Here is a 14035-nt window from a genome sequence, read left to right as displayed (position 1 = left end):
GGTGATTGATTGATTTATCCGTCTCCTCAGTATGGCCTATGGCAGTGGTTCTCAAGCGTGGATTTCCAGGGACTCTCTGGGTTCTTTATAGGGGGTTCTAAATTGACCCGTACTGGCCGTACAAGTCTGTCACTCTGACAGTATACAAATGGAACCAAATGAACCCTAACGGGTCCATTTGGTTCCATTTGTACACTGTCAGAGACAGAGTTAAGGGGCGGGTCCTTGAAATCTTAAAGTTTGAGAACCACTAGTCACGAACGACACTCGATTGCTCCTGCCTGGCTGCCAGCAGCGCGCCAACTCCTGTGTGAACCACAGAGAACGCATGCGGGTTGATGAGCGAGCTGCTGCTGCAGGGATTGTTTTCACCACGTCTGGGAAAAAAGTTGTGCTCGCTCGGGTCATTGTTATTTATCCATTGTGCTTCATTAGTATCACAATTAAAGAATAACAATGGCAGAGTCTCAGGAAGACAAGCTCTACAAGGCGGAATACGCGAAAAGCGGCCGCGCGTCGTGCAAGAAGTGCAAGGAAAACATTGCTAAAGACTCGCTGCGGATGGCTATCATGGTGCAGGTGGGTTTGACGACGTCTTGTTGTCTGTCTGCTCTCTGCTCTGCAGCTGAGCTAACGGCTACTGTAGCACTATCCATGATCAACCTAATAAAACATGTGCTTTAGTATGAATTCAGCCGCAGAGGGTCTGCTTGTTCATTCAGCATGAAGCTGGTGTAAACTGATCATTTGTCGTGTTCTAAATGAGCTGTGTTGAAGATGGCAGGCCCTTGAGCTAGCATCTGAATGGCTAACGACAAAGGATGGGTGATTCATTGACCATTGCTTCTGGATTCTTCTGTCTTGTCTTGCATGTCGATTCTTCTGATCTTATCTTCTATGATGAAGTGATTGTGGTGCCATTGCAAATTATAACGTTATTGCTGCTGACTCAACGGCGCTGCAAGAAGACGATGCATGCATCGGCCGTTGGATTGAATGAGCCAGAGCCACATGAAGTGTTCTATTGTCTAGTACAGTTCAGAGTGTGTATGGTGAATAATTACAAAGATATCAGAAGAGCCGGCTTGATTAGCCTTGTAACAAGACTACCATAGATGTATTTTATAGATTTTTACATTTGCATATCATAGATACTAAACTAAAAGTCAGACTCGATAAAGAAATATAAAACTAGAGCTGGTCCGTAGATCATATATTAGGATACAATTTAAAATAAGTGTTAAATAGCTGTATATTCTGATAGTACTCATTGCTATTCATTATTTATGTTTGTTCAGTAGGGGTCTCAATGTCTCTCCAGCTCTTTAATAAACAGAAAAGGCGTTTTCAGGCCGAGATACCAATTGTATCCAATCAGGAGAGAGAACTCATACAGGATAAATAAGTGAAATTAAAAGTGACGACACAAAGTAGTAGGCACACAGAATCTAGATGAATATTATTATCAATTTTAAATGTTTTGGTTAATTACTTCTTTGCAGTCATTGGTCACATCCACCAAACGTGTTCGCTGTACTGGGTGCAGCATACCCCCCATACAATAATTGTGGCTCTGATACAGCCCATTATTAAATGTCGAAACAAAAAATATATATACACACACACACACACACACACACACACACACACACACACACACACACACACATATATTAGTGTATACATAAATACACTAATACGTTTCTATAGGCTGTGTGTGTGTATGTGTGAGAGAGAGAATAATTTTCCTTAATACTCGAGACGTTATAGATTGTACAGGACGACGGCATCACAATCTAATGAATCTATGGTTGTGTGTGATTCTATTTTCTTTATTTTATTCTTTTTTTGCAGCCACATGCTATTTGCACAGTTTCGTTGTTGCCTTTTTGTATTTTATGTTTATTGTATTGTTATAGTGGTCATACTGTCTGCCTGCAATGTTGTTGCCATGTTGATATAAAACAGTGGACTTATTGTCCAGTTTTCTGTGTGGCATCCAGCGCCAGAACAATTTAGCCTGTGTTATTGTGCTAATCATTGTGTGTGTGTGTGTCTGTGTGTCTGTGCATTTGGATGAGGACATGAGCCCCAATGTTGATCTAAAACCCTCACTTAGTTATAAAATGTGTTATTTTTTATTTTTTTTCTTACAGTTCAGTAGTTTAAACTGCCTCCCTTATGGTCATTCTGTCCTGTTTCCTCAGTCACCTATGTTTGATGGAAAGGTCCCCCACTGGCACCACTTCTCTTGTTTCTGGCTACGAGCAGCAGCTCAGTCCACCGCTGACATCAGTGGCTTCTCAGACCTCCGCTGGGATGACCAAGAAAAAGTCAAGAAAGCCATTGAAAGTGGAGGAGCCGTGGCGGGTCAGTATTCAACCTTAACTCTCGACATGTCCATTTTCTCCAAGCATCTGTAAATACCACACCACAGTGTAACTGTTGCACACAAACAAAGATCATACAGTCTGTAGGAGCCAAATGTGCACTGGATTGGGTTATTGGTATGCGATTGATGTAGGCACCTTGGTGGTGGGAGTGTCGCTGTGGGTGGCCTCAGCGTCTATAAAGTAATGGCATTCACCTGCTCACCCTAAGGCTGGTTTGACCATGGAGGTAGGGTGAGCTGGGAGAGCTATATTTTGTTGACCGCATTTGTATTATTGGTTATTGCTCACTGTTTAACTTATTCGATTTCTTGGCACATATTTTTTACATTATTTATTTATTGTAAATTGTAATGATTGGTGACACTGAACTCGAAAGTAAAGCATTTTTAACTTGGGCATTCGTTTGGTCTTTTTATATGCACGTCATACAGACAGTTTTATCTCCCAGGCTTAGCCTGCCGGCTGATCATTTTATTGGGAATTGTTATCAGCCGCATCACAGTCTATTGAATTATTTGGATACTTGCTGAACCATATATATGTCATAACATTGTTGACCGCACTTGACACCTATGTCACCAATTTGACTGAATTGTATGAGAATAACTTGTTCTTTTCTGAAGGTAAAGCGGGCCAGAAAGGTGCAGCCAAAGGAGAGAAAACTCTGAATGAATTTGCAGTGGAGTATGCCAAGTCTAACCGCAGTACTTGCAAAGGCTGTGAGCTGAAAATAGAGAAGGTGAGAGAAGACTTTTATTTGCACACACAGCTAACCTGCATTTTGGATAATATGTCACAATATATGGTGTCTCTTGAAACCTGTTTCACATACAGTATAGTAGTCTACAGTGTCTAGGGGCGCACCAAATCAATACCACTTTTCCATGACTGAGTACTTTACATACCAGGGATTCCACCAGACCGGTTGGTTCAGTCTAGGCTAAATGTCAGAAAAACATACCACTATGGCCCTGTATTGTGCTGTTTTTTGAAGAATGTTTAGTTTTCGCTATTGCTACTCTTAAAATATAAAATAAGAGAGAACCCATAGTCATACTGTATCTCTATTGAGATATTTATACAGTCAGAGTAGGAACTAAAAGTATAAATATAGATTAATACCCTCTGTCTATAAAATAAAGGTTTAGGACATCCTGTCACTGTGAATAGACACTATCCATAACATTTTATCAACACGAAATTCAACAGAATTAATCCACTGTGCTCATATTGACCACTCTCACCATTTTACGTTCCATCTTCTCCAGGACCAGATCCGTGTTTCAAAAAAGACAGTGGACCCGGAGAAGCCCCAGTTGGGCTTGATAGATCGCTGGTACCACACACCCTGTTTTGTTAGCCGCAGGGAAGAATTGGTCTTCAAGCCAGAGTTCAATGCTGCCCAGTTGAAGGGTTTCAACCTACTGCGGGCTGAAGACAAGGAGGACCTGAAGAAGAGGCTTCCAGCTATCAAATCTGAAGGGTGAGCAAGAGATACGGGAGGTGCTGCTATGGTTTTTAGTAGTGGTGCCATTATGCTGTGTCACAGTAGCACTGCTTCATTGTATAGTGGAAATATAAAAGTTCCATACAGGATTATATGTCTAGATTAGAGAGCTGCCAGGTTATACATCATCACCAGGGATGCACCAATATGTTTTTTTGTTTATTCTGCTGTATTGTTATGTTAGCCTGTTGTAGTATTTATAAGAAGACATTCATGAGGATTTATACCAAAAAGGAGATTTCTAACTGTTACGCTTATTTTGTCACGTTTAGGATATTAAGTGATATCTTTCTAATGATTAATGGCTGTCTGTGAATCTTGCACATCGAATAATGGTTTATTTGTTGTTTTACCATGACATTTTTAGTTGTGCACATCCGTAACATGGTTTAAGTTGGTATCTTTGCCTCGGACATGAAGGAACAGTGCCAGAGAATAATGTTGTAATGATCAGCTATTTAGATCTTCTTGCAGAGCTGTAGTGCCAACAGTGCATCACACACATTTATGGTAAATAAATGTTCTGGATTGCCCTAAAACGCTTGATATCAATAGAAGTGTAGCAACACATTGGTATTCTTCAAAATTACCCCAAAGATAGAAATGAGACCAGTCAGAAGTTCTCTATTTTGCTGTGTTTTTTCACTTTTTGAAAAATTATAATGAAATGCAAGTGCTGTGAAGTCAGTAGAATCACTCACCCAAAAGCACTCGCATAAATGGAAATGCTCTTCTAATGCTTGGAGCGGATTGTTTCTCTAGACTCTAGAGGGAATGCATCACTATCTCTGAAAGCAGCTGAACTGGCCAAGTCATGCTGCCTTCACCACAAGTAAACAGACACAAACTAATTTATCTGAGTGAGGCTGGAGAAGGATATTGTATTTTTTTTAATGTAATTCCTGGCCTCCCTCTGGGTGTCAGCTGTTTTTTGAAGATGGATGTTGAAGGATCCAAATGATCCAAATGATCAGACAGAGAGAGAGAGAGAAAGAGAGAGGAAAAATCATGGGTACAAACTAAGGGAGCATTGTAATCTCATGAGGTGCAGATTTGTTTCTTCTTGCCATCTTTATGGCAGAATGGGTAATAGTAACAACCCTTGGGGATATGGAGACTTGTGTGTACCATCATCTGATGGGTCTCTATTGTCCTAATGGAAAAAAGCTGTCAGATTAGGGTTCTGTGGTTCCATCAGACCTAATTTAGAAAGTTAATTTATGTTTTCCTCCTCATGGACCTTTTTGACAAGGCAAACTTCATGAGAACTGTTGTGAACGTTTTCTTTGCCCTTATAGAAAGAGGAAGGGTGATGAACTAGATGGAGTATCAAAGAAGCAGAAGAAAGAGGAGGCAGAGGAGACCAAGAAACTTGAAGATCAGTTGAAGGTTTGCCCTCTTGTTTTACTATAATTATAAACTCTCGTAAACATAATTACCAAAAATAACGTATTTGCTGCTGTTGAAAGACTGACAAACCCCTCACCACTGATAGCCGCTGAACTCCTCTCCACCAAGCCATCAACAAAAAACTGAACACACACAAATTACTTAATTTAAGGCCAATACCACAAAACCATCGCACATGCCCAATTTATTGCATTTTACCTTCGTGGACCAGCGTCGACGCTGCTTGTGTGAATTGAGTGTTAGTGACAGATTTACTGCAAACAGCTATGAAGCCTCTATTAAAAAAGCCTTACTTAAATGCTTCAGTAATTAGCTTTTTTTTTGTGTATCACCTTACACTCATCTTTTTTTGAAAACCTGTCTTGTTATTTATTTCTGTATATTTGTCTTTAAATCCATCCAAGTTTTGTGAAATAACGTGTGTGTGTCTCTCTCTCTAGGAACAAAATAAAGTGATATGGGGAATCAAGGACAAGCTGAGAAACCACTGCTCCACCAACGACATGAAAGAGCTGCTTATAGCAAATGGCCAGGATGTTCCCTCTGGGGAGACCAATGTGAGGAGGCTGTCTCTATCTAGTCCTTCCATTTTCTATGGATATAATGGATAATGTTGTAGGTGGTTTGCACATTGTGGGTAGTTGGCCTGTATTATCGTTGGTTAGTGTATAGCAGTCGTTCCTGATCTGGATGTGAATACGCCTGCACATCTGTCTAAAATGAATTCAAATTAAATGCTGTCCATAGCCTTTTTAAATCATAATGTAATTGGGGCCCCACATGAAATTTGTCTGTAAGTTGTCCACAAATCTTGGGTCTTGTTCTTGTGAGTATTAGGGACAGCAGGCCTAGTGTAGACGAATCCACAGAGCGCTCCCCTGGCGCAATCATAACTGTGGTGTCAGAATCAAACCGCAGCAGGAGTCTGACACTGCAGCGCTCTGTGGATTCGTCTATAGAGCTGTGGGGGACCTCAGTCAACTAATTATATATAGGGTTTAAGTGGTAGTATCTAGCGACGGGATCAAATCCATGTCGGACGTGGTACATTTTTGTGTCAACCAACACCATTTTCGGACCTATTTTTTATCAGTGGCAAAGTTGTTTACGTTGTCTTTGCAGAATCTTAAGTTGCAGGTTTAAGATGCATTCACTTGTTGTTTGATTGACAGTTGGTGGACTGCCTGGCGGACTGCATGGCCTTTGGGGCTCTTCAGCCCTGTAAGGAGTGCACAGGTCAGCTGGTGTTCAAAAGTGATGCATACTGTTGCAACGGAGATATATCTGCCTGGACCAAGTGTGTGTTCAAAACCAAGTGCCCCACCCGTAAAGACTGGATAACACCAAAGGTAGGAATTTAGATGTCACCAGATGTATCGTTTATGGCAATGTGTCATAGTGGAAGTAAATAGAACAGAAGCATAGTACATCATGAGTATGTTGTATTTGAACTAACATCCAATGGCTGTCCTTTCAGGAATTCCATGAGGTTCCCTTCCTGAAAAAATTCAAGTTTAAGCGCCAGGACAGGGTTTTCCCCAATGAAGCCCCTGCCCCTTCCACGGCCACCACTGCTACTGTCCCTAGTGCCTCTAGCGCCCCCATGAAACCCCTCCCAGAGGGAGCCCCAGCAGGTTAGTGAGCAAACCTCTATAAGTACACTAGAGCAGGGGTTCTCAAACATTTTTATACCAACCACAACCCCATATTATGAGGGAATGTTTTTGGCGACCCCATCACAACCCGTTTCTTGATCAAATAAAATATTTCTCCTTTTTTTTGATTGCCAATGTGCGACCCCAACGGCACCTTCACGCGACCCCACTTTGGGTCGTGACCCATAGTTTGAGAACCGCTGCACTAGAGAGAATGTTGGCACCTACTGCATGACAACAAGGTCAATGGATTAACATTGGTCGGGGAAAGTACTGTACTACACAAAAATATAGAAACCACATATTATTATTATTTTATACTGTTCTCCTATACAGGGAACTCCCATTGACAACAGCTTTGGGGTATTTTTCTGTGCTTGCAGACAAACCTCTGACAGGTATGAAGCTGTTTGCTGTGGGGAAGCTGACCAAGAACAAGGATGAATTAAAAGATGTTGTGGAGGAACTGGGTGGGAAGATAACAGGCACGGCCAGTAAGGCTTCTCTCTGCCTCAGCACCAAGAGTGAGTAGCCAATCAACAAGAAAGACATTGAGATGGGACAGTGAGAACTACCAAATGGTATCAATAGCTTGTGTCTTTGAACAAAAGATAATGGAATGCATTTGAGTAGTAAAGACACACCAAGCCAACGTCAGAGTATATATGTGTGTGGCCGAAAATCTGTTGTAGGATATCTGGTGTGTACACGGCTGTTGGTGGTCGTTCACCTGACACTCAAGCACAATTGCTGTCGGCATCGATAAGATGAGCTCACTGGTTGTGTGTGTGTGAGGGATTGAGCGACGGAGACGCATGAACTTGCAGGTTTAATGTCGAGCTAGGCACAAAGCAAGTGTGTGTGTGTGCGCGAGAGAGTGAGACAGACGCATGAACGTGCAAGTTCACAACGCAGTCGAGTATAAATACAACCGTTACACTGCAGATCCCTGCAGACTACTGCCACCTCCTAGCATGGTGTTATTTACTCAAGCAGGCGCACAAGTGTGCCGTCAACCTACTGTCTGCGAGGTGTGTACTCTGCATGCACACACAGCTAATTTGTAACACCTTTACACTGGATGTAAGTCAGTTTGGTGTGTCGAGGCAGGTTAAGACTAATTACTCTCCTCTATCTGTCTGGTTCATGTCTTCACAGAGGAGGTGGAGAAGATGAGTAAGAAGATGGAGGAGGCGAAGGGGGCCGGTGTACGCGTGGTGTCTGAGGATTTCCTCACAGACATCAAGTCGTCAGGCAAGGCCCTCCAGGAGCTTGTCGCCCTGCATGCCATCGCTCCATGGGGGGCAGAGGTCAAGGTTGAGTCCCAGGCTCCCACTGTGTCCAAGTCTGGGACTATGGCCTCCAAGAGCTCAGGCAAGGTGAAGGAGGAAGAAGGTAAAGGCAAGGGGTTGTTGCGAATGACTTGTGTTAAAGATTTTGAGGTTTGATTTTGTGATATGGCCAATAGTATAGATGGAATGATAAGACCTTGTGGTGATTGGTATATGATCTAATATGCTCTGTTGCAGGTGGCAGCAAGACCAAGAAGGTGAAGCTCACAGTCAAAGGAGGAGCAGCTGTTGATCCAGACTCAGGTGTGTGTGTGTGTGTGTGTGTGTGTGTGTGTGTGTGTGTGTGTGTGTGTGTGTGTGTCTCATATCTGTTTAAAGTTTTGTAGCCTAATACTATGATTGTTCTTTTGTTTCTAACCTGACATACTTAGGTCTGGAAAACAGTGCCCATGTTCTGGACCAGAACGGGAAGATCTACAGTGCTACTTTGGGCCTGGTGGACATTGTCAGGGGAACCAACTCCTATTACAAACTCCAGCTGCTGGAGGATGATCATCACAAACGGTCAGTGTCACTGCAGGGAATTTGTACCTAGATTTATAACCGTCTTAGCAGAGAAGTGATTTGAGATGCATTTTGATATTGTTGTATTATTTCCAATAATTGTATTTGTCCCCAAACTTAAGACAAAAAAAGAAGAAATAAAAGAAAATGAATGAAAAACGAAAAAAAAAACTAATTCATAATAATAATGGAGAATATATACATCAAAATACTACTACTACAACTAATGAATTCATACAACATAATTCATACAATATCTACCACCAGACGGTACTTCCCAGATCAAGTTCTGCAATTTTATTAAGCAATATTACATGAGAGTGTGCTCTACCATTATTATTGACAAGACAGTGATGTGGTTGGGAACAAGGTGCTTGTGTAGAGTTCCACGAGCATCACTGGAGTGCCGATAATGATGGTAAAGCCACACACTTCAGTGTGATTTTGACCCAACTATTTGAGTGACACCATGATCTGTCTTATAGCGCCCTCCTCAGTCCAAAATGCCAACTTAACGTACAATATATGTCATAATCAGCATGAACCCTAAACATTTTGGTGACCCCATGGCCTTTTATCTAGACCCACACTTTGACCAACATTTTCATGTTGGGTGTAAGAGCAATGTACATGAGCAAGGTTGTTAGACTCGTAGGCTAAAAGTCTAGACTTGTTTTTCTTCTCTAGAAACATTTACTATATTTTTTCCTCTTTCCCATAGGTTTAACTTGCTTGCTCATTGACTCGATTTCTACAATTGATCCATCAGACCATTTACGGTAATATGTCATGTTGTTTAACCCATTCTTCCATCTCTTACCATGGGTAGGTACTGGGTATTCAGATCATGGGGCAGAGTGGGAACCACCATCGGAGGCAATAAGAAGGACAATTTTCATGACAAGAACTCTGCCATGGATAACTTCCAGGGCTTGTATGAGGAGAAGACGGGCAACGCCTGGGCATCTTCCAACTTCACCAAGTACCCCAATAAGTTCTACCCACTGGAGATCGACTATGGACAGGTACAAACATGTACTTTGTGTATGCGTAAATATTTTAAAGTGCATACTGTGGAGAGGTGAATACATCATTTTTTTGCAAATGCACAAGTATACAGTATTTGTAAAGTAGGCCATTAGTGTGTCCTGTCTGTGGATCTTTTGTCTGCCCTTTTTGTCTGCTTAATTTACCTGATTTGTGCCTGTGGTGGTGTTGCTGTGCAGGATGAGGAGGCAGTGAAGAAGCTTACAGCCAGCGCCGGAACCAATTCTCTGCTGGCTAAACCTGTCCAGGATCTCATCAAGTTGATCTTTGATGTAGAGAGCATGAAAAAAGCCATGGTGGAGTTTGAGGTATGTAACATTGTGTGATGTGTGCAGATGTATGAGACCAAGAGATTACACACACACACACACACACACACACACACACACACACACACACACACACACACACACACACACACACACACACACACACACACACACACACACACACACGTGAGACAGACAGACAGTGTGCATGAGATGCCCTCCTTGTGTCTGTTGAAACTATTTCCTTAATAAATGAGATGTACTATATGTCTCGATCTTCAGATTGACCTCCAGAAGATGCCCCTGGGAAAGCTGAGCAAGAGGCAGATCCAGAGTGCCTATGCTCTCCTTAGTGAGGTTCAGCAGGTCAGTAACCATCAGTGCTCCCATCCTAATATGGGGACATCCTAATATGGAGCTTTCCAGCGACTCTTCTCTCTTCATGTGACTAATTCAATACTTTTTCAATACTATTATGTGTGGAAATGTTTACACAAGCAATTCTTTTGATCTGTCACCACTTCTCATCCGTAGTTCCCCAAAACATCAGTCGGACACAGATTATGTTTGTAGGCATCCCAGCTACATTAGATTATGCAGTTGACATGGAACAGAAATATGGTACTGACGGAATAATAATAATAGGATAGATAAGATTTTGTTCCACTGGCTTGAGATTAAGTACCTAATGAAATTTAAGACACTAAAATACTAAATTCTGCTAATAACAATATAGGTGACAACAATATAAATCCACATAATTGTAAATATAAAGTTTAAAATATATTGCACAACAAATAATTCTCAGCAGCATAAAATATATTGTACATAGCCAGAGCACACAATGAAGAATCATGAACCAGTATTCAAACTTATTCCAAGGTGTGCATGGTACACCTTGGTTTGTAAACCAGCAGACCTTTTACAGTGTAAAGACTTATATGTTGCCTTCTCTCACCATCTTAGGCTGTGGCAGATGCTGTCCCAGAGTCTCAAGTCCTTGACCTGTCTAACCGCTTCTACACCCTCATACCTCATGACTTCGGCATGAAGAAACCTCCACTTCTCAGCAACTTGGACTATATTCAGGTAAGAGCACTCCTTTCACAGCCTTGTCTGTAAAAATATTTTGTTCTGCAAGAGTTAACGTGAGCATACTTGTGAGGTCTTTTTCACAAAGGCTTGTCTAGTATGCTCACGGCCACCCAAGTATATTTTCATTGGTTGTCTTGACTCAAGTGGGGAGTGTGTTGAACCATGTCTGTTCTGCTGTGTGTGCAGGCTAAAGTTCAGATGCTGGACAACCTCTTGGATATAGAGGTGGCCTACAGCCTGCTGAGAGGAGGTGCTGATGACAACAAGAAAGACCCTATCGACATCAACTATGAGAAACTCAATACCAAGATTGAGGTGAGGGTCATATACCTGTCCATTGTTTTTGATTTGTAGTAACATGTAATAAAAATATTATAAGAATCTTTTATATTTAACTTTTTTATTTTGTATCATCTTATAATCATAGTTTAGGGGAGATTTGTAAAAAAAATTTTGTTTATTTAACTCACAGGTTGTTGATAAAAGCTCAGAAGAGGCAAAGATTCTCACGGAATACGTGAAGAATACACACGCTGCTACCCATAATACTTACACACTGGAAGTGCAAGAGGTAGGTGATTAATAATGCCCCCCCCCCCCTTTTACATTGACAGCCACAAATTAATTCCAGAAATGTCTCTGGAACACTCTAGTGTTGGTCATAAATTCTTGTGACCAACCTCCTGACCACCCCCCCCCCCCCCCCCCCTCTCCTTCTCAGATCTTCAAAATTGTTCGGGAGGGAGAGTACCAACGGTACCGTCCATTCCAGGACCTGCCCAACCGTCAGCTTTTGTGGCACGGCTCACGCGTCACCAACTACGCTGGTATCTTGTCTCAGGGTCTTCGCATTGCACCTCCTGAAGCCCCAGTGGTGAGTACGCCTCCTGCACTACAGCACCAAATGCTGGTTGGAGCGTGTATAATGGACTAGCTTTTTCTAGTAATGGTCACGGTTAGTTTGCTACAAGACACAGGGGGCAACCTGCGCTCATGAAACAGGATGATGGGGTGCTTGGGGGGCCTATTTTTATATACGTATATAGGTCTTCTTCTAGAATTTGACAATGCATGCACACATTTTATTTTGTTTCATTTGCATTCTGTTCTCTCTCATTCTGTTCTCTCTAGACTGGTTACATGTTCGGCAAAGGTGTGTACTTTGCCGACATGGTGTCCAAGAGTGCAAACTACTGCCACACTTCCCAGTCCGATCCTACTGGTCTTTTGCTGTTGGGAGAGGTCGCCCTCGGCAACGTGTGAGTATCATTACGGTCTCTCTGCTGAAATATGAATGCTGTTGGATTTTTTTGTTTCTTAACCAAAGTATAAATCCATGAATAAGTGTTTAACGGTATCTTTTTTTTAATGAACAGGCATGAACTGAAAAAGGCCACTCACATTTCGAAGCTACCTAAGGGCAAGCACAGTGTTAAAGGTGATAAAGTTGTTATTTTTTACTTCTTTTAGATTTTAATCATGATAATAAAAAAAAGTAGTTTCAACGGTTTGTAAACCAGTGTTTATATTTACCTTGGTGTCTTTATCTTTTTACTCTTAGGTTTGGGTAGAACTGCCCCAGACCCAAGTGGCACTGTCACTTTAGATGGGGTGCAAGTGCCAATTGGAAAAGGAAGCAACACCAACATTGATGACACAAGTCTTCTGTACAATGAGTATCCTTTTTTTATTCACCATTGGGTTTATGAATTTATCAGAAGTTATTCCAAATGTTTTTGTTTTGTTTCATTTGCTTTTCTGTAAACTAAAGGCTATTTGACTATGTTTTTATGTAATTATTATTAATCCATTATTTGGCTTTTCACTATGCTGTTGTTTCTGTTAGTTGTCCTTAAGCTATGTTTTTCCAGATACATTGTGTACGATGTGGCACAGGTGAACCTGAAATACCTGCTGAAGCTCAAGTTCAACTACCAAACTTCCTTGTGGTGAAAGAGTCTGTGATCAACTCTCCCAAATGGATAACAAAGAACAGCTGCCTGCAATCAACAGGGCTTCAGAACTCATTCTCTGCAACAGAAGATGGTTGGCAGTGGACTAATGCTATATATTGGTCACTTTATCACTGTACACGTCAGGTTTGTTTCATAGCTGGCATCCTTCCTTAGTATTGCTATATTGTGGCAAGCACTTCGTTAGCTATTTCAGACTCGTTCTTAAGGCTTGAATTTATTGCTCAATACAGTTGTTGAAGGGAGGCACATAAAAAGGAAAGATGTTCGATTGAAAAAGGCGTATGGCAAGTGGCTTTCTGCCTCTAGGTAGTATTTCATATGAGTGATATTATTTCTTCATTCTTTGATTCTGTGCCATTGATAAGGCATAGCCTACACTACGTTTAGAAAGTTCAAGTTAAACGGACAATTACGAGGTGACAGGTGTTGGTAAATGAACCATTATTTGTGGACATACATGAACAGTGTACTAGAACGTCCTAGTTGTAGAACTGTTATGAACATTTTGAAGACAGTTCCATTCAAATATTCTGTTGGTTTGACAGATACTGTATATCTGTTTAATGTTCGCCTGAATGTTTTCCTTCAGTCACTTGGTTGATTCCATTAAAAATATTTCTTTTATGGTTAGACATTCTCAAAAATATTTCACATTAAAAGATGTGGTTCATTTCCCTTGAGTTTGTTATCACAAATAGAATAAAGAAACATTTGAGAAACCTTGAGCAAGTTTATCCAATTGTATTCTGTTCTCATTTGATCGTAGATAATGATGTATTGTATTCTATATATTCTTTTCCTAATAAAGTGTATTTCATACAGCTTTT

The 14035-nt window shown here is 41.2% G+C and overlaps 1 protein-coding gene across 1 annotated transcript; it reads left to right on the top strand.

The window, feature by feature from the left end:
- The first annotated feature begins 297 nt into the window (after window positions 1–297).
- On the top strand, window positions 298–13933 carry parp1 (poly (ADP-ribose) polymerase 1). The gene is made up of 23 exons (XM_080453100.1): window positions 298–579; window positions 2208–2370; window positions 3017–3132; window positions 3662–3876; window positions 5199–5289; window positions 5751–5867; window positions 6483–6659; window positions 6788–6944; window positions 7349–7489; window positions 8124–8360; window positions 8495–8560; window positions 8689–8821; window positions 9651–9846; window positions 10048–10176; window positions 10420–10503; window positions 11104–11226; window positions 11419–11547; window positions 11705–11803; window positions 11954–12106; window positions 12364–12491; window positions 12609–12670; window positions 12794–12908; window positions 13104–13933. Exons 1-23 carry the CDS (start codon window positions 457–459, stop codon window positions 13183–13185), a joined length of 3036 nt encoding a protein of 1011 aa, XP_080309226.1. The 5' UTR covers window positions 298–456; the 3' UTR covers window positions 13186–13933.
- The last annotated feature ends 102 nt before the right edge of the window (window positions 13934–14035 follow it).

Source organism: Gymnoscopelus braueri (genome assembly GCF_963280865.1).
Source record: "Gymnoscopelus braueri genome assembly, chromosome: 16".
Taxonomy (NCBI): domain Eukaryota; kingdom Metazoa; phylum Chordata; class Actinopteri; order Myctophiformes; family Myctophidae; genus Gymnoscopelus; species Gymnoscopelus braueri.
This window is presented reverse-complemented; position numbering and strand designations above follow the sequence as displayed.